The sequence below is a fragment of the Trachypithecus francoisi genome, unplaced genomic scaffold (assembly GCF_009764315.1).
Source record: "Trachypithecus francoisi isolate TF-2019V2 unplaced genomic scaffold, Tfra_2.0 Lachesis_group4, whole genome shotgun sequence".
Taxonomy (NCBI): Eukaryota; Metazoa; Chordata; class Mammalia; order Primates; family Cercopithecidae; genus Trachypithecus; species Trachypithecus francoisi.
This window is the reverse complement of record NW_022681469.1, coordinates 18,722,033-18,749,424: the sequence shown is the minus strand read 5'-3', so window position 1 is coordinate 18,749,424 and position 27,392 is coordinate 18,722,033. Positions and strand designations below refer to the sequence as shown.

General features: G+C 38.3%; 1 protein-coding gene across 2 annotated transcripts in view; it reads right to left on the bottom strand.

Moving 5' to 3' along the window:
* Window positions 1-27,392, bottom strand: part of KDM7A (lysine demethylase 7A) — a 90,862-nt gene that overhangs the window by 31,355 nt on the left and 32,115 nt on the right. For both annotated transcript variants that reach the window (XM_033194854.1, XM_033194855.1), the window contains exons 2-7: window positions 19,181-19,266; window positions 12,219-12,336; window positions 8,159-8,319; window positions 6,100-6,241; window positions 5,294-5,480; window positions 3,438-3,600 (exon numbers count right to left, since the gene is read on the bottom strand). In XM_033194854.1, coding sequence (XP_033050745.1) covers window positions 3,438-3,600; window positions 5,294-5,480; window positions 6,100-6,241; window positions 8,159-8,319; window positions 12,219-12,336; window positions 19,181-19,266 — 857 coding nt within the window. The remainder of the gene's footprint in view (window positions 1-3,437; window positions 3,601-5,293; window positions 5,481-6,099; window positions 6,242-8,158; window positions 8,320-12,218; window positions 12,337-19,180; window positions 19,267-27,392) is intronic.

The following is a 27,392-nucleotide window of genomic DNA, read 5'->3' as shown; positions in this document are numbered from 1 at the left end:
CCAGCCTGTTTTTGTTTTTTAGTTTAAAAACACAACCCAATTTTATATTAAAGATTTTACTCTCAGACCAGCCAAATCTGGTTTGATTTAGAAAAGCACATTTTCCGTTAGAGAACACACGAGGATTGGTGGGATACTCCATTGTCCTGGTGTCATCCTGAAATCAGTGCCCTGAAAGGACTAAGCTGAGGAGGATCAGAGGAGTCAACCTGAGACCTGACTCTGTAAGAAGGAAAAGGTAGATCACCCACATTTAATTATGAAGGGTTATGGTCCTACAAATATAGGTGTTACCAAAAAATGATATTTTGTATTCCCATACAAATGCTTACAAAGTGAGAACCATTTCTAAGACATGACATCTAACTTTTGAAAAAAGTGTTGGCAGACTTAAAGACTTCACCAGAAATAAATATATACAAACATATTTGTATGCAAATTAGCTTTTAAAATACACAAATCCCATTTTCTTTGTATCTGTCATCTTTTGACCCCTCACTGAACTGTAACACAAAACAAAAACCCTCAAAGGACTCACTTTCAAGTGTGCCCATTTCTGTGCTCAAAGGCACAAAGCCTTGAGCTTGACGTTGAAACCACAAATTAGAAGTCTGTGCCAACTCCAAATCCTACACATCAGTGGTTCTCAATAGCGGCAGTACTGCCTGTTCAGGATGTTTTGGAACGTTTAGGGGCTTTTCTGATTGTCTCAATGATCTGGGAGCACTACTGGCATTTTGTGAGTGGGAGCCAGGAGTGCAACATGTGAGACAGTTCCACACAAAATGAAATTGTCCTGCATCATTCGGGACTGTCAAATTTTCCTGCGCATTCACGTAGGTACAAAGCCTGTCCTATTAACTATCTCAGCCTAGAAATTAGAACTCCATTATTATATGTCATATATATCTGTATATACAGACATGCACACACAGTATATTTTCACGGTTTTGGCACAATTTCCTGAAATACAAAAACTGTACTGTAGTTTGTTTGAAAGCTTGTCAGTTGCTGACTACCTTGGGGAAAAAAATCACTTTGCCTACAGCAGTGGTTCTCCAAATATGGTCCCCATACCAGCAGCACCTGAATCAGCCAAGAACTTGTTAGAAATGCACATTCTCAGGCCCACTCCAGCTCCACAGAATCCGAACCTTGGCCATGAGGTCCAGCAATCTGTGTTGTAACCAGTCCTCCAGGTGATTCTGATATTCCAGGAAGTATCAGTACCTACACCAGTGCTACTGATAGAATTCGTGTTGCCACTAACACACACCTAGATTGATTTCCTTCCTTATGCAATTACCATTTCATTCCGTTCTCTAATGCTGCCGTGCCTAAACAGGCACATGAAATAGCATTTCATTATAAATTGCCTTTTAATTTCTTCTTTATATTCTAGTTAGGATATTAAATCAATAAAAAAAATTATTCTATGAATGTCAATTTATGATTTTGAAGAGGGTACAACAAAATACTTAACATAAAAGCAAAAAGTAGGAAGATTTAAGGGAGGGGCATTCACAATGTCAATCAGCCCATTCACAATGAAAATACTGATACTTATCTAGGCAAATATTCTGGTAGTTCTAAGGCATGTCTTCATTTGTTCAACACACCATTATTATTATATATACCAGAGGCAAGGCTTTCAGCAGAGCCTGTGGGGACAGATCCCTGTGAACTCTACAGTCATTAGGGTCACCAAAACCAGCATATAATTCTCAAAACCACTGGTCTGGACAGTCTATACTCTACATTCATTTACATCTCAAAATGACAGACTTGATACCTATACCTGAGACTACAGCTAAGACTGATACTCAATCCTTTCTTTGAGGGTCTCTCAAGACACACCCCTTGCCTCCTAACTGTCCTGGGACAGCAGCCCAGATTCTTACAGGCTTGGTCTTTAACAGCAATGGAGAGCTGACCATAGTTAAGACTATCAAAATTAAAAACTTTTGTGCATCAAAGGACATTATCAACAAAGTGAGCAGATAACCCACAAAATGGGAGCAAATATTTGCAAATCATACATACTGATATGGGTCTAGTACACAGAACAAAGAATGCTTACAAACTCAACAATTAAAAAGGACAAATAACCCTATTTTAAAATGAGCAAAGGGTTTGAATAGACATTTCTCCAAAGAGAATATGCAAATGCCCAACAAGAAAAATGCTGAGCATCATTACTCATTATGGAAATGCAAATCCAAATCATGACACATCACACCACTAGAATAGAAGGCAATTACAGCACTGGTGATGGCGTGGAGAAACTGGACTCCAAATACACTGCTGGTGGGAACGTAAAATGGTGCAGCCATTTGGAGAACGGGTCAGCAATTCCTCACGAAGTTAAATGTAGTTAAACCACGTAATGCAGCAATTCTACTACTAGCTATATTTACCCAAGAGAAATGAAAACATACCTCCACATAAAAAATTGTATATAAATGTTCAAAGCAACACTATTCAAACAGCCAAAATGTGGAAACAACCCAAATGTCCACCAACTGGTAAATGGATAAACAAAAGATGGTGAAGCTGAGTACCCCTTATCCAAAATGCTTGGAACCAGAAGTACTGATTTTTTTTTGGATCTTGGACTATTTGCATTATATACTTACCAGCTGAGCATCCCTAATCTGAAAATCCGAAACCCAAAATGCCTCAATAAGCATTTCCTCTTGAGGGTCATGCAGATGCTCAAAAGCTTTCAATTTTGGAGCAGTCAGGTTTTGGACTTTTGGATTTGGGATGCTCAACCTGTATATCCCACAAAGGAACATTACTGGGCCATGAAAAGATGAAGTAATGATACATGCTACAACATGGATGAGACTCGAAGATAATATGCTAAGTGAAAGAAGCTAGATGCAAAAGCCCACATGTTGTATGATTCCATCTACATAAAATATCCAAAGAGGCAAATCCACAGTGACAGAAAGTACATTTGTGGTTGCCAAGGGCTCAGGGGAGGTGGGAATGGAGAGTAACTGCTGAAGAGTACGGGGTTTCTTTTTGAGACAAGGAAAATGTTCTGGAATTAGTAGTTGGCTTTTAATTAGAACCTCTGGCTTTAACATGTTTGGAAAGTAGTTTTTATGACATTTGTTTGCCCAACTTTATTAATCTACTGAAAACCGCTGAGTTGTACACTTTAAAAGGGTGAATATTATGGTATGCGAATTTTTTCTCAATAAAAATAAAAATGAAGGCAAATGATATAAATACAATGCCAAAAGAAGTCCTAACTAGAAGAGAAAACCTCTAAGGAACAAAACCTAAAAAGTCCAAGATCAGAATTATTTCTTAACAAATGTGATAAAAACTACTTTCCAAACATGTTAAAATCAGAGGTTCTAATTAAAAGCCAACTCTATGTGACTATCAATCATGGTGAGTAGGGGATGGGATGAAAACCTTACCTGTAGGAACAAATAAGGTATGTCCCTGCTTTACGACACATTTGTAGCATTTATCCACCTTATCTCCAAAGAACACCTCACTCTGGGTCACAGATGAACTCCAAGATTCGTAACGTGCCAAATTTTCATCTGTTGGCTTTATTAAATAAAAAATCTTCTCACCCTAAAAGGAAGTATCATACTATTTTTGAAAAAGGAAAAGCCACACTTAGGCTAGCCTACATTGATGCAATTTCCCAATACAAGGATACAAATTAAATTAGATAATTATCAGACTGTTTTTAGGTTCAAAAGACGTATTTCACACACCTGATCAGTAGCTATTGCCCTTAGTAAACATTTTCAAGTTTAAAGCTTCCCCTTCTCGACTGACAAGGAGTCAATAAAAAAGTGTTGAAGAAATAGCTGCAAGACAGGAGGGCAGAGAAGCACAAACATCCCACTGGCCTCCTCTCATTGTCTGGTAGAGAAGTAAATATGTATTGACAGGCCCACGGTCATCTCCGCAAGCTTTGCCCTTTCTACTAAGATCCACAGTATAATGATTATTTTTAAAAATCTATAAATAAACTTCCTTTAGTAAACTAATTCTTTGCTTCTTCATGAAAAAAAAAAAAAAAAAAAAAAAAACCAGGAACCCAAGGACCCAGCATCAAATATAGCCCAGAACATTGCTGAGGCACAAGCATTGATATAGATGAAGACTGAGTTTCTACATCAGTACTCTCCAATAGAACTTTCTGTGATGATGGAAATGTTTTGTATCTGTGCTAACCAATACAGTAGTCATTAGCCACATGTGGCTACTGAGCACTTGAAATGTGCCTAGTATAAACAAGGAACTGAATTTTTAATTACATTCCATTTTAATTATTTAAATTTAGTCACACATGGCTAGTGGTAACTGTTTTGAACAATGCAGCTCTAGATAAAGCAAGGTGAATATAAATTGAAAAGAATTGGTTTTCTGTTTGTTCAGTTTTTTGAGATAGGGTTTCATTCTGTTGCCCAGGCTGGAGTGCAGTGGTGCAATCACAGCGCACTGCGGCCTAAACTTCCTGGGCTCAAGTGATCCTCCTGCCTCAGCCTCTTAAGTAGCTGTGACTATAGGCATGAGCCACCACACCTGGCTAATTTTTTTATTTTTATTTTTAGAGACAGGGTCTCGCTCTGTTGCCCAGGCTGGAGTAAAGTGGAGTGATCACAGCATGCTGCAGCCTCAACTTCCTGGGCTCAAGTGATCCTCCTGCCTTAGCCTCTTGAGTAGCTGTGACTACAGGGATGAGCCATCATGCCTGGCTACTTTATTTTTATTTTTAGAGACAGAGTCTCACTATGTTGCTCAGGCTGGTCTTGAACTCCTGGGCTCAAATAATCTTCCTGGGTTGGCCTGCTCTCAAAGTGCTGGGATTATGGGTGCAAGCCACCACACCCAGCCAAGAACTGGTATTTTTATGGCATTCCTGACTTATCCAACAAGCTATCCTAGCCCAATATTAAGGCCAGAAGCAATTATTACTGTAATTTTGCTCCTTCATAGACGTTTAATTCAGAGATTAAAGGATGATTAACCAGGGGGAAAAGAATCAAAAAGAGACAAAAGGCTAAAAGAAACCAACTTAAAAGATGAGGGCAGAAAGTAAATCTAATATAAATTTAGAAGTCATGACTCTTCCATTATTTGAGATTTTTTTAAAAAATCGTACGTTTAAAGGCAAAGTGAGAGTTCCTGGTTAAAAAGTAAAAAAACAAAACAAAACTTCCCCTTTTACAAGTAACATTTATAAGAAATGACTATACCATTGAAAAACTAGGGCTGTTTGTCAGTGAGAGAACAAAAAATACCCCAATCTTACCCAGAGGACATGGTACCAGACTGAAGTTCCACCGAAGTCAATGTGGAAATCTGTATAGCTGTCTTGAACTCCCATTAAGCAGTATTTCTGAACAAATGGCTTGGGAAAGACTGAATCATCTGGCCAATAATTTTCCACCCAGGAAAGTTTTTTGGCTATATCAGGGACCTCCACCAATTCAGACATCCTTTTAAAAAAGAAACACACACACATACCCACATCATGCCAATTAAAAATTCTTAAAAACTGCTTCTCCCATCTATTCCCAAACCAAATAATTAAATGGAATTTAAGGTTAACAACAACACTTAAAAGTTTAAAACACAGGTTTTTTGTTTTTGAGACTCAGTCTTGCTCTGTTGCCTAGGCTGGAGTGCGATGGCGTGATCTCGGCTCACTGCAAACTCTGTCCTGCCAGGTTCAAGAGATTCTCATGCCTCAGCCTCTCTGAGTAGCTGGGATTACAGGCATGTGCCACCACACCCAGCTGATTTTTGTATTTTTAGTAGAGAGGGGATTACGCCATGTTGGCCAGGCTGGTTTTGAACTCCTGGCATCAAGCGATCCACCCACCTTGGCCTCCCAAAATGCTGGGATTACAGGCATAAGCCACCGTGCCCAGCCACAAGTTTAAAATACATCTTATTTCTAAACATCTCTGAGCGTCCCAATGCAAAATTTATAACACTGCTACCACTGGACAACTTTAGAAGTCACAACTATGTTTCTTCCTAAAATAAATACATCATTAAACTACATTTAGCTAACACTCAGAATGCCAAACCAAAATGCCCAGAACTACTCACTTTGTATCTGAAAATTCAAGGCTGATCACATTTAACACTTTTGGTCTGTTAGGATTCATGAAGTATTTAACGTAATTGTGAAGTGTCATCTTGCTGTCTGCCTGTCTCGCCACATCAATGACATCTATCACTTTGTCACCACCTGCAGAGAAAAATTACAGTCTTCTTATTGGACTTAAGAGTTACATCAGCAGATGCCTTAATCAAAAAATCTTTTAACTTAGTATGATATTTAAATCAAGTATAAAACTACGTAGTCTAGACAAAGATTTTCCCTATACTCTTAGTTTCTCAAGTTCAATTGGACCTTTCAGGAAAAAAGGGACAATTTTTCAGAGGAAAAGGAAAGCAGTAAGACAGAGTTGCATAATTTACACCGAACATAAAAATGTATACGGCTTATAAAGCTTTCTGTATAGCAATGGTATCTTGGTGTACAGCTCATAATGACAAGAAATACATTACATTGGCATGTAGAAATTGTGCAACATTTTCTGGATTTCCGTTTTCTCAGGCATAAAGTGGGGAGACTGACTTTTCCCTTTCACTTTTGTAACACTTAAAATATTCTAAGGCTATCATTTCAAAAAAAACACATCACTTGTTGGGGAATTAACATACAACTTGACCAGGGTATTTTCTGCCCTCCTGGTATTGTCTTCTTATACTCTCCTTCAAGAAAAAATCAGTGATTGGGAAGCAAAAATCAGTTCACATTAGTACCAGTGTCTGAAGGCCTGAGTTCCAAATTGTGATTAATTTACAGTTTTCGTATAAATCCACGAGGTAATGTTTACAGACCACTGCACTGCTACACTAGGAAGCACAAATCGTTTGACAATGGACTATGGGATAAGGTAGAATTCAAAATATGGCAATACTTAACCAATCTGAAATAAAAAAACAAATAAATGCCATTTTCTTACTTTAATGCAACTTCATATAGGTTTAGAAAGTCTTGCCTTATAGACTTCTTTATCTTCAGGAAGTAACACGGTTCTGTTTATAGTATTTAACTGAAGTGCTCTGCAGTACCAAAAAGTTAGCTATCAAGCAGTTTGAGCATTTCTTCCCTGCACATGTATTACACTAGCTATTTGTTTTGCAGTTGCTATCTACGCAAATAGCTTCAGGTTAATCCTTAGCCCCGTCCTCTTACTTGTCAAATATTCAAATTTAGCTGAATGTGAAGTTATAATATTTAGATAGATTTCCTCAGTGAAACAATAATCTATGAGAATTGTTAACCAACGGCTCAATAAAGGGACAAGTTCTCAGATATTCCATGCTGAGGAGATAATGTAGTAAATATACAATTTTGAGTCAAAATAGATTTGGGATCTAATCTCAAACATTATCTATCTACTGCTGACAAGGAGTAACATCTACATATAGTCAGCTTTATCTATAAATATCATGAGAATGAATGAAATGACTGAAAATGTCAACAACGTGGCAAGGAGTAAAGGGTTTCCCCCTTTATTTCTCATGTCTTTCTGTTTCTTTGGGAAATTTTCAAAATCACAAATTAAGTCCAGACATCATTAAATGGCAATATTTACCAAGTCATTACTATAAAAACAGGATTAAAAATGATCTGCTCTTTTTACCACCTTTCCTCTAAGCAGCAGCAGGTCACAAAGCAGACTATAGAGGACTAACTGTGCAGCTGGTATACTGGGATCTGGGAATTTTGCACCTGTATTCTACAAATGCCTACAATCAATCCAATTTTCCAATATCTTCTTCCTGGTATCTATATCTATCCCTCAGTAATTATTTTCCCTAAGCAAGTATCAGAAAACTTAATGGCACAAAAGAAAGCAGCAGGATGAGGCTGAGTAAATAGGAACAAGTAAAATGTGTCATTCTGTTTTTCTGGCAGTTGTAGGTCTGCTGAGAAAAACTTGTTTTCAATATAGATGATACTGAGTCTCACTTTTCTGAGCAGAAAACTAAACTAAATTGACATTTCTTCATTTAACCTTTAATACTACCAGGACTATAATTTTTACTTTTACCACGTTTTCCCAGGTACTTAAAGAAATAAAGTTCGTACCTACATAACGTTCCACATCCATCACAGAAAATGTAGGTGGAGGGAGCCTGAGTCCTAGATCATCTAATTTAGGGACCATAATAGGGACATCAAATCCATGTTTCTCCAGATATCTTTGTGTCAGCTGGCTGCCATGCATCTTTACAATTATTTCATCGGCACTAAGGAAAAACATAAGAATAAAAATGTCATTTTTATTGGTAAGTTCAGTTTAAAAAAAATACTGTGGTGATGGGTTAATTCATATACTGGATTATCTATATCACTGGATCTTAACCTATCATATCTCATTCTTCTTTTAACGACAAATGTTTTATAAATCTCCTTTTGCTATCCTAAACTAAAATTTATAATATAATATACATAATTCAATACATATAATTAGAAATATATATAAAGTCCTCTAAATGCAAAAAGAAAAAACCAACCTAGTTTATAGTAAAATATGTACAAGTTGAGTATCCCTAATCCAAAAATACAAACTCTAAAATGCTCCAAAATCCGAAATGTTTTGAGCGTTGATATGATGCTCAAAGGAAGTGCTTATTGGAGCATTTCAGATTTTCAGATTAGGGATGCTCAGTTGCTAAGTATAATGCAAATGTTCCAAAATCCAAAAAAAAAAAGTCTGAAATCGTTTCTGAAACACTTCTGTTCCTTAGCATTTTGGATACGGGATACTCAACCTGTATTTCAGTATGTAAACTACACTAGAAGACATAATAAAATAATAGGATGCTTACAACTAGTTGTAATGAATGGTTAGATTTAAGTTAAGTGAAACACCAGAAGCCACTTGATACAGGCTGCGTAGAAATTTGGAAGAAGAAAAGGTAGAGTGTGCATTAGAATAAAAACTAGTCAGGCCAGGCACGGTGGCTCACGTCTGTAATTCCCAGCACTTTGGGAGGCTGAGGTGAGTGGATCACCTAAGGTCAGGAGTTCGAGACCAGCCTGACCAACATGGTGAAATCTCATCTCTACTAAAAATACAAACATTAGCTGGGTGTGTTGGTGGGCATCTGTAATCCCAGCTACTTGGGAGGCTGAGGCAGGAGAATCGCTTGAAGCTGGGAGACGGAGATTGCAGTGAGCCGAGATTGCGCCATTGCACTCCAGCCTGAGTGACAAGAGCAAAACTCCATCTCAAAAATAAATAAATACACAAATAAATAAAAACAAAAACTAGTCAGATTTTATCTGACTATAAAATTCTACACAACTATCTAAAGTCTAATGGAACATAGAACAATTAATTCTTACTCTGCATACTGGAAGATGACTAGCATCCCTGGTCCCTGCCCACTGAGACAAGTGTCCAAAATGCTCCCATTGAAAACTACCGATTTAAATGATCCGTTACAACCAGTATTTAGTTAAGTCTTTTTTTTTGAGATGGAGTCTCGCTCTGTAGCCCAGGCTGGAGTGCAGTGGCACGATCTCAGCTCATTGCAAGCTCCGCCTCCCGGGTTCAGGACATTCTCCTGCCTCAGCCTCCCAAGTAGCTGGGACTACAGGCGCCTGCCACCATGACTGGCTAATTTTTTTGTATTTTTTTTAAGTAGAGATGGGTTTCACCGTGTTAGCCAGGATGGTCTTGATTTTCTGACCTCGTGATCTGCCCACCTTGGCCTCCCAAAGTTCTGGGATTACAGGCGTGAGCCACTGCACTGGGCCTAGTAAGTCTTAATACCAGGTAATAACTTTAAGCCAAGAATGGTTGGATCTCCAGCTGCCCTCTCTGATGACCAACAGATTACAGGCATTACATTAACATAAGTGTAGTTTGTCCCTTTGCCCACCAGATCTCTTCCAATGGGGCATTCCAGTTTTTATCTCCCAATTGCTCACAGGATATGGCTGCTATACATTCAAAATTAAGTGGGACACTTGCCTTAAAGGTTAAAACACAATAGTCTCCACTTCTACAATCAGATCTTAACTATCTGATGTCATCTGCTGCCTAGGTGGCAAGAAGACAGGAGAAAAAGGAGATGCTGCTTCTCCGAATTACTGGGCTCCGATCTTCCGATCCTTTCCATAAGGCAAGGGCAAGTCTAAGGTCTAAGAAAACTGAGAGTCCTCTCCTAGATATTCTTGTTCTTCTTCACTTGACTCATCTTCTGAACTGGAGCTCTGTATTACCTCTCAGTTTCCCCAATAAGCATCCACAACTGTCCTTCCTTCCCCCAACCTCTGAGGATTAAATAATTCCTTCAATTTCAATCTAAAGGAGAATTTTAAATCACTTGTATTCCCTGATCTCAAATGTTTGATGTTTTACTTCCTCTTTTGATCAAACATATATAATGACAAGTGTTTAAAATATAGGTACATTTTTTGCAAGAGGAAAATCTGGAGACAAACTAAATATATATGGGGATGGTTAAGCAAATTATAGTACCTATAGATTACTGCATACTACACAGCATTTAGGAAGTGAGGCAAATCTATGCATATGTATGGAAGGATATCTATGAAATATAAGAGTAAAAAAGGCAAATTGTACAACACTATGCATAACATAATCCCATTTTAAGAACATTATATATATCCATACATCCATATACATAAATGTTTTAATGTTTTTATGTAGAAAAGGGTCTCAAAAAACTTACACTAAGTCTTAAAATAGGAGAGGGGAAAGATAACTCATTCATTTTATATGCTTCTGCGTTAATCATATCAAGTATGTGTAATTTAACAATCATTGCTATTCTACTATGGTTTGAAATGATATAAAGCTTTATGGCATTAAAACCCAAAGATCCTGAACTAATGGTAATTACATTTTGGACATTTGTGATCATCTCTATAACCTGTTCTCATTTGTGGTCACTGGCAGTCAAGTCACATAAATTATTAGGCCAGTGTTTTTAACACTACATTTTTGTGTCAGAAACATATTTGGAAAAAAAAGAAAGCTATAGCTCCTCTCCCTGAGAAATGGACACTCCCAACTGACACTAAATTATACATACCATTCATTTTAGGGAGCTCACAAACCTCTCTTAGGCCCACCAACAGAACCAGACTGAAAACTTTGGGCCTAGGTGCCAATCAAGCATGAGCCAATAAAAAAGAAAACACACAAACATTTCTCCTACAACTTGGAAACTGATAAAAAAGAATATTTGAGAATAGGGTATTTAACACCACAAAAACCATGTGGAAACACTACATTTTAAATATGTGTTCTTTCTATCTCTCAACAGACCTGAGGGAGCCAACAGTAGATGCTTATCATTATATGATTCTGTGTAAGGATTAAGGGGCAGGGGGCTAGAGAGGAATTCTAAAGACTGAGGAGAAATAGCAGGGGTTTTATCATTTCAGGATCTGAATAATTCCATAATAAGCTGCATGTGATACTGTGATTTAAATTTAAATTGTGCTTCCCCTCTTTAACAAGCCTGGCTATGATCTTGTGTAAAAGTCTATTAAGCATTATCGCTTGAAATAGATGTCAGGCAGTGAGCAGGAAATGATCCAAATTAGCATGATTAAATGCTTTATAATGCTTTCTACTCTCTTTGAGCCAGACAACTCAAATATATTCCATTATTTTTTAAAAAATCAAAAAGCCCACTCCTGCAGTGGTTGTGTGTGCTTCTGGTGGACCTAGGGCAGAGATGCATATAAAAGCAATGGAGAAAAAGCAGAGTTGGGAAAACAGGAGAAGGTGAGGCAAAAGAAAAAAAAACAGGCAGCAGCTGCATATCATAAGGAATCAAGTACTGGGAACAACTCCCTCAGATTAGCGTATTTCAAACTTTTTGGACTGTGGCCCACACCTAAATGTTTTTATAGGGTGACCCAGTGCGCATATACATGTAACAAAAGTTCCAAGAAAATATGCTTACTTATTTCCTTCTATTACCTGGAATGTACTGATACTTTTCTATTTCATTAAGGAAGTAAAAAGGTGAAAAGGTGGCTGAGGATAAAGTTTGAAAACATTGAAAACTTTGTTTGAAAACATTGCCTTTACGTAATATCACTCTATGAGACGATATTCTTACATTCTTACGTTTTCTTTTATCAGAGTAAGTTTCCATACCTTGGGAAGACTCGAGAGCGTAATTCCTTAATGAAAGTTCTAGTTCCAGCTTGCACTGGTTTGGAACCATCATCAATTTCAGTGTAGTCATGCCTGTGCCAGTTCCTCCTCTTTTTCACTGGATTTTTAAAAGATTTTAAAAAAATGATTTTGGTAACTGGTGATACTATGTGCTTTCTAATCATTATATCCAACATAATCAGAAATAACAATTGTAAATACATTAAAAACACTCGTTTTTTTTGTTTTTTTTTAAGACCACATACGTTTATATATATTTGGCTTAAGAAAATGAATCACAAGCCATATCAAATTGAGATCAATTGAAAAACTCTAAGGTAAGTACCATGTCTATTCCCAGCTGCGCAGAACATTAAAAATCTATGGCATGAATTTCCACCATGGGTCAGAAGGATACAAGACAAAGGTTTTCCTGCAACTTTCCCAACCACCTCCCACCAGTGCAGCGAGTGCTCCCATGGTTGAGAACCAAATACAGGTGTGTTTCTAAACGCTGGAACGAAGCAGTCTTGCTGCCACATGAGTGGAGCCCGGAGCTCGGATTCTGAAATCCAAATCCAGACCTGCCATCACCAAGCTGCGTGGAGAATGAAGATAGGGAGCCAGGCAGATGGTCTCTCCATGCATCCATCTTAACATGCAGCCATGGGAAGGAAACTGGGATGGGAGTTGTGTTCCTCCCCAAAATTCATTTCTTTGGTTGCCTGATGTCAACTCCTGCCTTAGACATCCCATCCCAAACTCTCTTTCTCCTTCATTTTTATCCCTTCATGTTACACCCAGTGAATGCTGCTTCATTGTCTTAAAACCGAAACAGAAATGGGGAGGTAGGTAGCACGGATGGGGAGTGCATGAACTCTACAGGGTGAGGGTGCTCTGTACTAGCTCCTCTGAAACCTGAGTCCTCTGTTCACTCTGCACACACATCACAGAGGGCTGCCGGCCGGCGGCCAAGGCGTTTGGTGAGGGCCCCATCTCGTGGACCCTTCAGATGCCCCTTCATCCTCTGAGCTTGAACACTGGGGCTTGAAAGGTGGCCAAAGAGCTGGCGAGGACACAAATATGGGGCATTCAAACTCCTAGGAAAGACCACAATTTTGCTCCCACGCCCAGGGGACTAGGAGTGGGGTGAAAGAGCCCATCATACTAGGGCGAATGTGGATCCTTCTCCCAAGGGGTAGAATCATTTTACCCAGTACCAGAAACACGAGCTTCCAGTTCTTGTTTTTACAGTAATTCCTGATAGCAGACCTTGCCCCCTCCCACTTCCAGTACCCTCTGACCCTTGCCAAAGGGCCACAAAGTGCATGCACGGCTAACCGTGTGTATGCTGCCCAAAGCCACGGCCACTCACCCCTCGCTCGTGTGCACAGCCTCCCCACATATCTACACAGATACATGTAACGCATGGTGGCCAGAGAGACATTTACACTGTGAGTGTGAGGCCTGGCTTAGGCCTGCATCCTTGGGCAGGGTCTGCCCCTTGGTCCCAGGGTCCTAAGGCTGCTCTGCAGCCAGCCCCATGCCTTAGTGTTTTATCTCGAGGATGGAGGGGTTGAAAACACTCAAGTTTTTAATGCATTTCCAGGCCTGAGAATTTTGCTCAATGTAATGCTGCAATTACAGACAATTAACTGTGGATTTTTAAAACCTACTCTTTTTATTTCAAAATATTTAAAATTAAAGCAAGGAATTCAAATCAGCAGATGGAGCCTTTTATAATGTCCACACTTACAGATACTATACAATTTCCAAATTATATACAATTATGATTTTCATCAGCACATTAGGTCCTAGTATGATTATCCAGATAATCCAAATCATTTTCTCAGGACAGGGCCTTGATCTCACATCAGAAATGTATTCTAATAGCATCATTCCTCCCTCTTTCATGTGAAGACTTACTCCCCAAATAAGCACAGTTACACTGACATAAAGAAGAGCAGGTAACTGAGTCATAATTAAAGAAAGACGGGTAGGATGACAAAATAAATAACTTCATTCATTCCAATGCTAAGACCCTGTAATTCTACAGCTCTGGAAGGCTATGACCTTGAGTAGTCACAGCAATCGAAATCCGAAGACTTGGATTTGATTCCTAGTTCAGCCAATAGCTTTCTCTGCAACCTTGGGCAGGTCACTTAACACTGCTGGATCCAGATTCCTCAATGTAGGAATTAAGGGGTGGATTAAACTGCTAATTTTCAAACTGTGTGGAAGAATCCTTCACAAAGGGGAGATGGAGAAGAAGCCAAGGGTTGATCTCTGGACCTCATTCCTCTTTCCAGCAGAGTGGCACTACCTACAGCTCTTGTGCGTTCGTTCTATCAATGTACAATTTCAGTTTTAAATCAGTTTTTTTATTTTTTAAGTTTGAAAATTACTCTTAAGCCTAAAACCTCTATGATTCTGGAAAATGTACTGACGTCTGCAATTTATTTAGAAATGCATCCAAAAAAAAAAAAAAAATAGGTAGACAGAATAGTTACATGGATAGACATGTGGTAGAGCATATAATGAAAATGTTAACAGTAGAATCTAGATGATAAGGCTTATAGGTGCTTGCTGTAAAATTCATCCAATTTTTCCTATATGTTTGAACATTTTCGTAACAATAATGTTTTGGGGAAAACAACTTTATGATTCCAAGTTATTTTAAACCTTTCCTGCCTTACAAAGACCATAGTAATACAACAACATTGAGTCCTCATGTGGATAAGAAGTCACAATAATTAACAAAGGTGGAAATCAGGCTTATTCCTATCTTAAGAGTCTAAAACAAGATTCCCAAGTAACTTATGGCAGCCAAATCTTCAATATGGAAGAGGGTAAGTTCCACTAGAAAAAAACAAAAAAACTCACAAGAAAAATTTAGAATCACAAAGCAAACTTCCTAGGAAATTCCATTAAGGCATCCTTTGCATGTTATTTTTTCTCATTTAAAATCACACCTAAAATTTGAGTGTATTTAATTCCAGATTTTTTTTCAGCTATATATAGATACATAACTCCATTTCTTTTTTTTTTTTTTTTTGAGACGGAGTCTTACCCTGTTGCCAGGCTGCAGGACAGTGGCACGATCTTGGTTCATAGAAACCTCTGCCTCCCAGGTTCAAGCAATTCCCCTGCCTCAGGCTCCTGAGTAGCTGGGACTACAGGCGTGCGCCACCACATTCGGCTTTTAGTGTTTTTTTTGTATTTTAGTAGAGATGGGGTTTCACCATGTTGGCCAGGATGGTCTCAATCTCCTGACCTCGTGATCCACCCACCTTGGCCTCCCAAAGTGCTGGGACTACAGGTGTGAGCCACCAAGCCCAGCCCATAACTCCATTTTATCTTCAACTGGGATCACAATGTTTATCCTGCTTATCTTTCTTATTATATCATGAGCATTTTCTCCTTATTAAATATTTAAAACAGACTACAATTTTAAGATGTAGATAGATATACCATATTATAATCATTTTTTTGATTCTTAAGCACTTAGTTCATTCTGAATCTTTCTTCAAAGTTGAGATTCATGTTTGTATATATTGTTTCCCTGATTAATTCCTCAGAATAAATTCTAAGAAATGCTAGAAGAAAGATCAACATTTTAAAGATAATTGCTACATATTACAAAACTGCCTCCAAAGAAGTGGTACTAGTAACTTACTTTCCTTACCAGTATTACATAAGAAGTGTATTTCATGCCCCTGGGTAAACAATGGGCATCAGTACTTTTTTTTTGTTTTCTTTTTTTAAGCAGCCCATTTGATAGGTAAAGTATGATACTGTATTTTTAAATTTTCTTTCTTTTTTAAGACAGGGTCTCCCTCTTGCACCCAGGCTGGAGTACAGTGGCGCAATCACAGTTCACTGCAGCCTCGAGCTCCTGGGCTCAAGCAATCCTCCTACCTCAGCAACCCCAGTAGTTAATTTTCATTTTTGCAGAAGAGATTAATCAGTGAAGTGCATCAGCTTTGGAATTAGACTGCTAGGGGTTCAAACTCCAACTCTGCCAAATAGCTACATAAAAGGGCTAGCTAGATCATTTTTCTCATTTCTCACATGGAGTTGTTACAAATATCGAAGAAGATAACATAGGTCAAGTACTTACTTACCCACTATAGTGCCTACCATATAATAAGCTGCCAATCACTATCATTTCCTTTTAAATGTGCTGACTTGGAGGAGGTTAACAGAAGGATACAATTGTCCTGTTGGGTCAACATGCTAACCATAAAATCAGCCACTGTATAACAGCTGACTGAATTTCTTAAAGGAAGGAGGCCAGTGAAGGAATATTTTAGTAATGGTTAAAGGGAAAGGAGAAAATTTTGTGTTTGGATTGCATGTGCCTAAACAAGACAGAGAATATATATTTAAGTTATTTGTAGGCTGTTTTTTGATACCTGCCCTCAAATACAGTTCTTAATTCCCATTAAGAGGGTCAAGTCTAAATTCACCATATTAAGTAGTTATTATACTAGCTAAATGGTATCAATAATAAGGACTCCTGGGGATCTCTGAAACCAACAGGAAACCCAGGTAGCAAGTAAGACAGGCTTAATAGGCCTGGCACAGTGGCTCAAGCCTGTAATCTCAGCACTTTGAGAGCCTGAGGCGAGACCAGCCTGGCCAACATGGTGAAACTCCATCTCTACTAAAAATACAAAAATTAGCCGGGCACGGTGGCACACACCTGTAATCCCAGCTACTCAGGAGGCTGAGGCAGGAGAATTGCTTGAACCTGTGAGGCAGAGGTTGCAGTGAGCCAAGATTGCACCACTGCACTCCAGCCTGGGCGACAGCGTAAGACTCTGTCTCAAAAAATAAAAAAATGAATTAAAAAAAAAAAGAGAGAGGCTTAATAGCAGAGGGAAAGGGATCAAAAGGGATTAACCAAGTTGGGGGTAGAAGATGAGGAGGAGGGAAGGTGAGCCTTAAATCAAGATAAAACAGATGACTGGATTTTGGGCGTTTTCCCTGTAAGTACTCAGAGTTGGACGTCTGCCCAGAAGATAGCCAATGCCTGGTCTTACGTTCTTCAGGGATGAGAAGCATAGGCAAACTTCTCTCTGAAGCATAATTATTCAAAGTGAAGTCATGATCCATTATGGATTGTGTAATCAATTTAGCAAGTATAACACATTTTTTACAAAATTAAATCATATAGGAAAAATAAAAAATGGAGTATATCACATTATTCTGCCTCATAGTAACTTAATATTTCACAGAATTTAAATTCAAATTTCATTTTGGGACTATATACTTAAATTCTAAACTAAAACTGCTATAAATTTTAGTTAAGTCTCCCTTGAGATAACACCACCATATTATTTATTTACCTTCTCCAAGAGTTACTCCCAGTCAACAATTATTTCAAGTTATATATCACATACTCAGTGCCAGCCAGCCAAAGATCATTTAAAAACATTTATGACAATAAACTAGTCAATTACACATGTAACAGTTCCACCAATTTGCTAACCTCAAGTTTTATGCTCTATACTTAACAAAAGGAATAGCCTCTATTTTAAAAGGAAATACTTTAATGTATTCAAGTAGCTTAAATTTTTAAGTATCTTACAAAGACATTAGAAACATTACTAATATTTCTAACAAAACAAATGAGCAGTCAGGTGCCAGTAAGTCTCTTTTGAAAAAATGTAACTCTATATAAATGTCTACTCTATTGGAAAAAAGTACTGGGGAAAAAGCTGCATGTAAAATAAAGAGGTCATATAAGTTACCTAAAACCAACCCAAGTGTGTATATCAAGGTATGTTCAGGCAAAGGTTTTAAAATGACAAAGCCTATAGTTTTCCCTTTAATTTTGTGAATATAAAAATGCTAGTCTGCAGCCTAAAATGTCAAAATAAATAGTTATTAAAGGCCAGGTGTGGTGGTTCATGCCTGTAATCACAGCACTTTTGGGAGTCTGAGACAGAGTTCGAGACCAGCCTGGGCAACAAAGTGAGACCTTGTCTTTACAAAATATCAAAAAGTTGACTGGGCGTGGTGAAGCATGCCTGTGGTCCCAGCTACTCCAGAGGTTGAGGCAGGAGGATCACTTAAGCCCAGGGGGTCAAGGCTGCAGTGAGCTATGATAGCGCCACTGCACTCCAGCATAGGTGACAGAGCAAGACCTTGTCTCAAATTTTAAAAAAATATATATATATATAACATAATCCAAGCCTTTTTCTCTCATATTTGCACGATAGCAATATTTCAATGTATTCTTCTGAAGCATCTGTAAAAGATTCTGAAGCATCTGTAAAAAGCTGAAAATAGATATCATTTTAGGTGTGATGCTGGTCCACTTCAAAAGATGCCTGAGGCTTCCCTGGCTTTGCTCTCCCTTCTTAGGAACAAGAGTGTGGTCAGAAACATGGTCTGGTGTGTCCTTGTATCTCTACTTCCTCAGAGCTCAGAAAGGGGTTTCAGGCAGAGAGGATGGCTGGGCAGGACTCCAGGCCACACTCAATATAGCAACCAAATTCAGAAAATATAAGTAATATTTTAGCTTATCAACGCTCTCATTTTCTCCTTAAAATATAAGGCATATGAGTGCATTAAAGTCTTAATCTGTATACTCTCCCAAAATACTACTAAAGATCTTCTATTTGTGAAGAGAGCAAAACAAGCGAAATCAGATTCCAGAAACAGAAAAATTTTACTTAACCACACTTCTCAAATTGAAAGATATCAAACTATGTAGTTGAGTTTGGGGACTCTGCACAGGCAATTAAGACTGACAGTACATTCCCCCCCTTAATCTTTTGACTTAATGAGACAAAAACGACAACCTAAATACCTTGAGCAAAATCTTTCCCTACAGTTCTTGATGGGTATAATATAACTCATCAAAGTATCATTAAAGTATTAACATGTACATGTAAGTCTGAAATCTCGATTTTTCTGAAATGTCAATTTTTATTTAAGCACCTAGTACTTACTCAAGGAGGAACCATGTAAAACTGCACAGTTGGGACAGTGATACAGGTCAATGTCAACAGCATGATGTTCTTCTACTCCAACACAGCTAAGACAAAGAAAAACAAAATCAATATGTAAGTAAGTTGAAAATATTCACTTAACTATAATACAGTGGATGGAATTTAGCTGAGAAATGTACAACCGCCTCACCAACACATTTTTGTAGAGCAGAGAAACACATATAAAGATAAATTTTATTCTGTTCTCTACAAACTTGCTAAGTGAGCATGAGGGAGAACATATTATACTCAAAGTAATTCTCTCCTAGCAGCAGTAGAGACATCAGAAACAATACAATAAGTCATAAAATCCTCAACCATTATGTAAATGTCACCTGTTATAAAATGTCAATAAAATGAGTCAAAAGATATATTAAAATGTGAACCACAATAATACAATATGACACAATTTGTGGGATGAAGAACTTGTAAACAGAAACATATAGCTCTAAATGCATCTGTTAGAAACAAAGAGGCTGAAATTAATGAGCTATGTATCTACCTCAAGAAGTTACAAAAAGAATAGACAAAAAACCTTTAAAAATGCAAGTTCTATCAAATATTCAAGGAACAAATAAATCTAATATTATATCAAATTTACTCCAGAGAGTAGCAGAAAAGGATTTGCTCCCTAACTCATTTCCTGACAGCATAAGTTCTTGGTACCAAAACTTGGAAAGAATTATAGGTCACCCTCATTTATGAGTAAAGATGCAAATATCAAGTTGGGTCTATCCCAAGAACACAAGGTGGTTTTTAACACTAAAAATCTTAATCAGTGAAACTTACCACATTATTAGATTAAAGGAAAAAAAAATCATATGACCATTTAAAAAGATTCAGGACAAGTATTTGATAAAAGTCAACATTTACGTATGATTAAAAAGTAAACAACAGGCCGGGAGCGGTGGCTCAAGCCTGTAATCCCAGCACTTTGGGAGGCCGAGACGGGCGGATCACGAGGTCAGGAGATCGTAGATCATCCTGGCTAACACGGTGAAACCCCGTCTCTACTAAAACTACAAAAAAAACTAGCCGGGCGAGGTGGCGGGCGCCTGTAGTCCCAGCTACTCGGGAGGCTGAGGCAGGAAAATGGCGTAAAACCCGGGAGGCGGAGCTTGCAGTGAGCTGAGATCCGGCCACTGCACTCCAGTCCGGGAGACAGAGCGAGACTCCGCCTCAAAAAAAAAAAAAAAAAAAGTAAACAACAAAACCTCTTATAGCGCTTAGAGGATAATTCCATAATGTGGAAAAGGATACTTCTAAAACATCCTATGCAAATAACATGAAGCAGTCATTCTGAGATTAAGAATACAGCGGCCGGGTGTGTTGGCTCATGCCTGTAATCCGAGCACTTTGGGAGGCCGAGGTGGGTGCATCATGAGATCAGGAGTTCAAGATCAGCCTGGCCAACATGGTGAAACCCCATCTCTACTAAAAATACAAAAATCAGCCAGGCACGATGGCAGGCGCTTGTAATCCCAGCTACTTGGGAGGCTGAGGCAGGAGAATTGCTTGAACCCGGGCGGCAGAGATTGCAGTAGGCGACAGAGTGAGACTTCATCTCAAAAAAAAAAAAAAAAAAATAGCAAGAACACCTCCTATTACTACTTCCGGTGAACACTGTGCTGGAGGATGGAACTGGTACAGTAAAATAAGGAAAAGAATTAAAAGGTATAGGGATTAGAAAAAAAAAGCTATCATCTGCAAATGCTATGGTTACGCAAGCAGAAAATGCAAAAGAATCTATAGAGAAATCATAAGAATCAAGAAAAAGATTGCTAAAGATTAGTATATTAAAAAACCTAGTTCCATATACCAACAATATAAAGCCAAAAAGTGAAATAACATACCATGTACAACTGCATAAAAATGTCAAGTACATTGGGAGGCCGAGATGGGCAGATCATGAGGTCAAGAGATCGAGACCATCCTGGCTAACATGGTGAAACCCCATCTCTACTAAAAATACAAAAAATTAGCCTGGCGTGGTGGCGGGCGCCTGTAGTCCCAGCTACTCGGGAGGCTGAGGCAGAATGACGTGAACCCGGGAGGCGGAGCTTGCAGTGAGGGAGATGGCGCCACTGCACTCCAGCCTGGGGAACAGAGCTAGACTCCATCTCAAAAAAAAAGTCAAGTACACTGGAATAAATTTAACAAAAACTATGCAAGGCTTCTTTAGGGTAAAGTATAAAATATTACTGAGAGACTTTAAAGAAAACCTAAATAAAGGGAGATATACACCATGACCATGGGTTTGAGGTTCAATAATGTAAAGACATTAATTCTCCTCAAAGTGATTTATAGATTCAATTTAATTCCAATCCAGATAGGTAGAACCTGACAAACTGGTTCTAAAATTAATATGGAAATGTACAGGGCCAAGAATATGCAAAGCATTCACAGAAAACAAAAACAAAAACAAAACAAACCCACCACCCTAAAACTCTACAAAGTATCAAGACTTATTTTAAAGCTCTGGGAATCAAGGCAATATGAAACAGATGCCAGTGCCCAAAACCAGATCCATGTATATGTGTGCACTCATGTGTAACAGGAGGGCACGGAGGAGCATACAGCAAGAACAAACTTTTCGATATAAGGTCCTGGACACTTTTTATATAGCTTTTATATCAACATCTTATATACATGTATCTTTTTATTTTAAAAAAGATATATTGGCCTGGTGGGGTGGCTTATGTCTGTAATCCCAGCACTCTGGGAGGCCAAGGTGGGCAGATCACTTGAGGTCAGGAGTTTGAGACCAGCCTGGCCAACATGGCGAAACCCCACCTCTACTAAAAACACAAAAATTAGCCAGACATGTTGCCGCATGTCTGTAATCCCAGCTACTTGGGAGGCTGAGGCAGGAGAATCGCTTGAACCCAGGAGGCGGAGATTGCAGTGAACCAAGATCACACCATTGTACTCTAGCCTGGGCGATACAGTGAGACTCAGTCAAAAAAAAAAAAAAAAAAAATATTATATATATATATATATCTTTGTTAAAATAAAAAGAAACATACACATAAGATATTTATATAAAAGATATTTGTATAAAATATGCTTGATTTTTATATATCCATAAATGATATATATTTATATATAAAAAAGATATGTATATATCTCTTTAAAGTAAAATAAAATTAGACATCTATCTCATAACATAAAAATTATTCCAAAGTAGATGATAAACCTAAACACACATAAAACACAAAGTACAAAGGTTGTATAACGTAATATAGAAAATATCTTTATGACTTTATGACAGGAAGGATTGTCTTAAAACACAAAAAGCACTGTCCATAAAGGTGAAAACTGGTAACTTCAGCCATATTAAAATAAACTCCAATTCATTAAACTATAAAGACTGAAATGATAAGCCAGAGCAGCAGAAGACATTACAATACAGGTGGCCACTAAAGGAATTATACCCAGAATATACTGAACTCCTACAAATCAATACAAAAAAAAAAAACAGAAAAATGAACAAAATACTTGGATAGGCACATCATAAAAGGAACTCTAAATGGCTGAATCACACATAAAAAGGTGTACAACCTTATAACTGGGGGAAATATAAATTAAAAGCACAATAAATACCACGACATACCCAACAGACCCGCTAAAACTAAAAAGCCTGATGATACCATGTGTTGAAGATGATGTGGGTCAATAGGAACTTTAAACTGAGAGTTTGATACAGCCATGCTGGAGAACAATTTTGCACTAAAGCTGAAGAATCATATGCTCTATGATTATTCCATGACGAAGCAAATCCTTTTTTAGGTAAACACAACTGAAAGTAACTCAGGCACATGTGCATCAGGATACCTACCTATACAGAGCCGCTTATAGAATCATTATTTGTGAAGTCTACAAATAACAAAATGGATACAGTATATTCTCTTTTTTTTTTTTTTTGAGACGGAGTCTCGCGCTGTCACCCAGGCTGGAGTGCTGTGGCCGGATCTCAGCTCACTGCAAGCTCCGCCTCCCGGGTTCACGCCATTCTCCTGCCTCAGCCTCCCGAGTAGCTGGGACTACAGGCGCCGCCACCTCGCCCGCTAGTTTTTTGTAGTTTTTAGTAGAGACGGGGTTTCACCGTGTTAGTCAGGATGGTCTCGATCTCCTGACCTCGTGATCCGCCCGTCTCGGCCTCCCAAAGTGCTAGGATTACAGGCTTGAGCCACCGCGCCCGGCCACAGTATATTCTCATAACGGAACTCTATATGGTAATAAAAATAAAAAAACTCGCATAATAAATGAATGAATTCTACAAGTTAATCAACATTGAGTTAAAATTTAAAAAGACACAAAAGAGTACATATGGTATATTCTATGAACGCAGAAAGCTCAAAACTAGGGAAAGCTGAAGTATACTGTTTAGGGATAATAAAGCAATCTTAAAAAACAAGGAAGAGATGGATCTTGAAAGGACAGTGGTTTCCTCTGAGGACTGTCATCTAGAAAGGATGGCAAGTGGTGTCCTGAGGTTCTAGATGATTATTACATGGGTATGTATTTTATAATTATTGATTAAACTCTAGATGTATGTTTTAGACATGCTTCCTCTATTCTTATTCCACAATTAAAATACTAAATAAAAACACACAATACAAAATTAATACACAATTAAAATACTAAATACTTTCACAACTAAAATTCTATCCACAACCATGTAAAAATTAGGCAAAAATCTTGAAATGTATTAATCTAATAACCACAACAAAATATCAAGAGCAATATATCAGAGACCTCCGGATATGCAAAAACAAGCCCACTCTCACCTGAGAGAACTCTAGGACACTTGCTACTGTAAAGTCTTTGAGAGTCTGAGTAGAGCGTGCCGCCATCCCAAAAGGTCAAAACCAAAAGATGTTAACAAATAACATGACATTGCTGCTTGAATACTGAATCCACGTAACTAAATCAAGCTATTACATTTTACTTTTGAGTAGAACACAAGTTTACTTTATTTGTCCAATATGGACTTACATCACTTTTCCCATAGAAAGCAAAAGGTGAATATGCTAATTGTTTAAAAATTCATTTTTTAACTGAAAGACTATAAATTTCCAATTCAATACATAAATGTTATACAAAATTTTATATATCTTTACATACAATTCCCTTGGTCCACAGTTTCTTAGAAGAAACTCAAAAAGTTTCCTGTAACCCAAAGAAAAGGTTAAGAATCACTGGACGGAGGATTCACACTCCCCGACTTCAAACATACTTAACAAAGCTATGGTAATCTAGACAGTGTGGTACTGGCATAAGGATAGACATACCAAATAGAACTGAGAGTCCAGAAATAAACTCTTACATTTGTGGCCAATCGATTTTTGGCAAGAGTCCCAAGATCATTCAAGGGGGAAAGAAGAGTCTGTTCAGCAAATGGTATGGGACAACATACATGCAGAAGAATGTGTTTGGACCTCTATCACACACCATATACAAAAATTAACTCAGATGGATGAGAAAGATAAGGGCTAACACTATAAAACTCTTGAAATAAAGCATAAGAGTAAGTCTTCGGCTGGGCGCAGTGGCTCACGCCTGTAATCCCAGCACTTTGGGAGGCCGAGGCGGGAGGATCACAAGGTCTGGAGATCGAGACCATCCTGGCTAACATGGTGAAATCTCGTCTCTACTAAAAATACAAAAAATTAGCCAGGCGTGGTGGCAAGTGGGGAGGCTGAGGCAGGAGAATGGCGTGAACCCGGCAGGCGGAGCTCACAGTGAGCCAAGATCGAGCCACTGCACTCCAGCCTGGGCAACACAGCAAGACTCCGTCTCAAAAAATACATAAAAATTAAAAAAAAAAAAAAGAAAAGAGTAAGTCTTCAAGGGCTTGGATCAGAATATGGTTTTTTAGATCTGACACCAAAAGCACACAGGACAAACGAAAAAGAAGATAAACTAGTCTTCATACTACAGTCTAAGGGCTTCTATTTTTCTCAGCTAAGTTTAGTGTGAGACACTCAGCTGAGTATGGAAAAAGGTAGAGACGGAAGTATAAAAGGGTTGATTTGTAGAACGAAAGACTAAGAAACACAATAACATTGCTAGCTAGTGTTGAGAGTCCAAATCCACCTGAGATTCCAGACAGACAATGAATTCCAAACCTGATACAGTTTGGATGTCTGTCCCCACCACACACACACACACATCCCCCGCATGCTAAAATGTAATCCACAATGTTGGAGGTAGAGCCTGGTGGGAACTGTTTGGGTCATGGGGGCAGACTCCCTCAGGAATGTCTTGTGCTATCCTAGGGATAGTCAGTGAGTTCTCATGAGATCTGGTTTAAAAATGTATAGCACCTCCCTCCCATTCTTGCACCTGTTCTCACCATGGGTGCACCTACTCCCCCTTTGCCTTCTGCCATGATTGAAAGCTTCCTGAGGCCTCACCAGGAGCAGATGCCGGCACTGTACTTCCTGTACAGCCTATAAAACCAAGAATCAATTAAACCTCTTTTTTATAAATGACTCAGCCTCAGGTATAATGATGCAAAAACAGTCTAATTAAAACCATTTCTATGTATTTATGTGATTTTTTTTTCAACAATGTTCACCCATGCAGTGCAGACCCAGAGTAGGAAATTGGATTCATCCAGAGTCGGGGTTTTTGTAGGTAAAGACCAGAAAAGGAGTTCCTGATATTTACAAGGAAATTAAAGGATGACGAAATGTAAGCAGTCAAAAAAGATGTGAAGACAGAAGGTAGTGAGAAAATGGTGAGATGATCTGAGGGGTCTCAATGGCTCCCAGCACTAAGTCCATGGCATGCTTGAGCAACTGACCTATAAGGAGGAGAGATTATGCCCAAAGAGTAGAATGTTCAGAATCTGGCATTTCTGAGGTAGCATCATCTGTAACAGTGATAAGATTCAAGTGTGGAAACAGTGTGTGGCTCAAGTGAGGCAACAAAAAGATCACTGCAGATAAGTGAAAAGATGCATGAGAGCTATCTCTGCATTCAATAAAACAAGTTCAAAACCAAACTTCCCTGATTTTAAATGTAAGGTTCATTAAGTGTCAAAAGAAATAGGTGCTACATACTCCCACTAAAACAGAAACTCAATGTTAAAAGATGTCAAGTTGGTACGTTTTCTATAGAAACCCCTGGTTTGTCTTGTCTCACCTTGACCATGGCCACATTCCTCACTCCTAAGAAGTGTTGTAACACCAAAAGAATTAGAGAAAAAAATGTTAGATGTATCCTGAAAAACCTAAACCAGCATATCATAAACTCTCCATGAACATCTAAGATACATAAATCAGAATGACTCCCATGAGGGTTAGGGAAAAAAGGGGAGAAAGGGACATTTCAATTGGTTAAGAATACCTCAGGCTAAACATGACTATTAATCTTCAATGATGTATGAGTTCCTCTCTCTAGTGTCTACTCATCATCCCACCTCATCCTATATAATGTTTTATTAAATGTCAGTGAAGGCTTCAGGTTTGGGTCAGTTCTAATCAACTGGTAAAACATTTATAGCTACATTTATTTTGAATTTCAACACAATAGTAAATTTGGTGTATCAATAAAAACAGTAAATCTGGTAAACCAGTAAATCTGAAAAACAGTCCATTTAAATTAACCATACAAAATATAATTTAAAAAATAAAATTAAACACAGAAAGTTAACGTCCCTAAACCAAGAATTACCTCAGGTCTTTGAAAGGAACCAAAAAGAACTACTGCCTACACTTCCGTTTCTCTCTCAGAGGGAGGCATAACTTCTCCCCATTCTCTAGATCACCCACTCCACCCTTCACTCACTGCCTCCCTACTAAAAAATTGCTAGAATCATGATAGCTATAACAGATATGTTAAAAGCAAATGCAGTAGGACACACAAAACGCACAACTCTGAAAGCAAATTTTCTAAGAATCACTTTCAAACCTGACACATAACCTTCTTCAGTCTCTTCCACTCCATTTATTTCTCTTGTAAAACTTTCCTTCATATACAGACTGTCACACTTTTTCCTAACAGCAAAATGTTCAGATTATTAGACCACTTTGTGTGTGAGGGCACAAGGGAGGTGTTTTCCTACAGGGTGACAATCTGACCTTTGCTGAATAGCTTCCATCTATACAACAGCCTCACTGCCATTTGGTGAGTGGGGCAGTGACAACTTTAAGCACTTTCCATT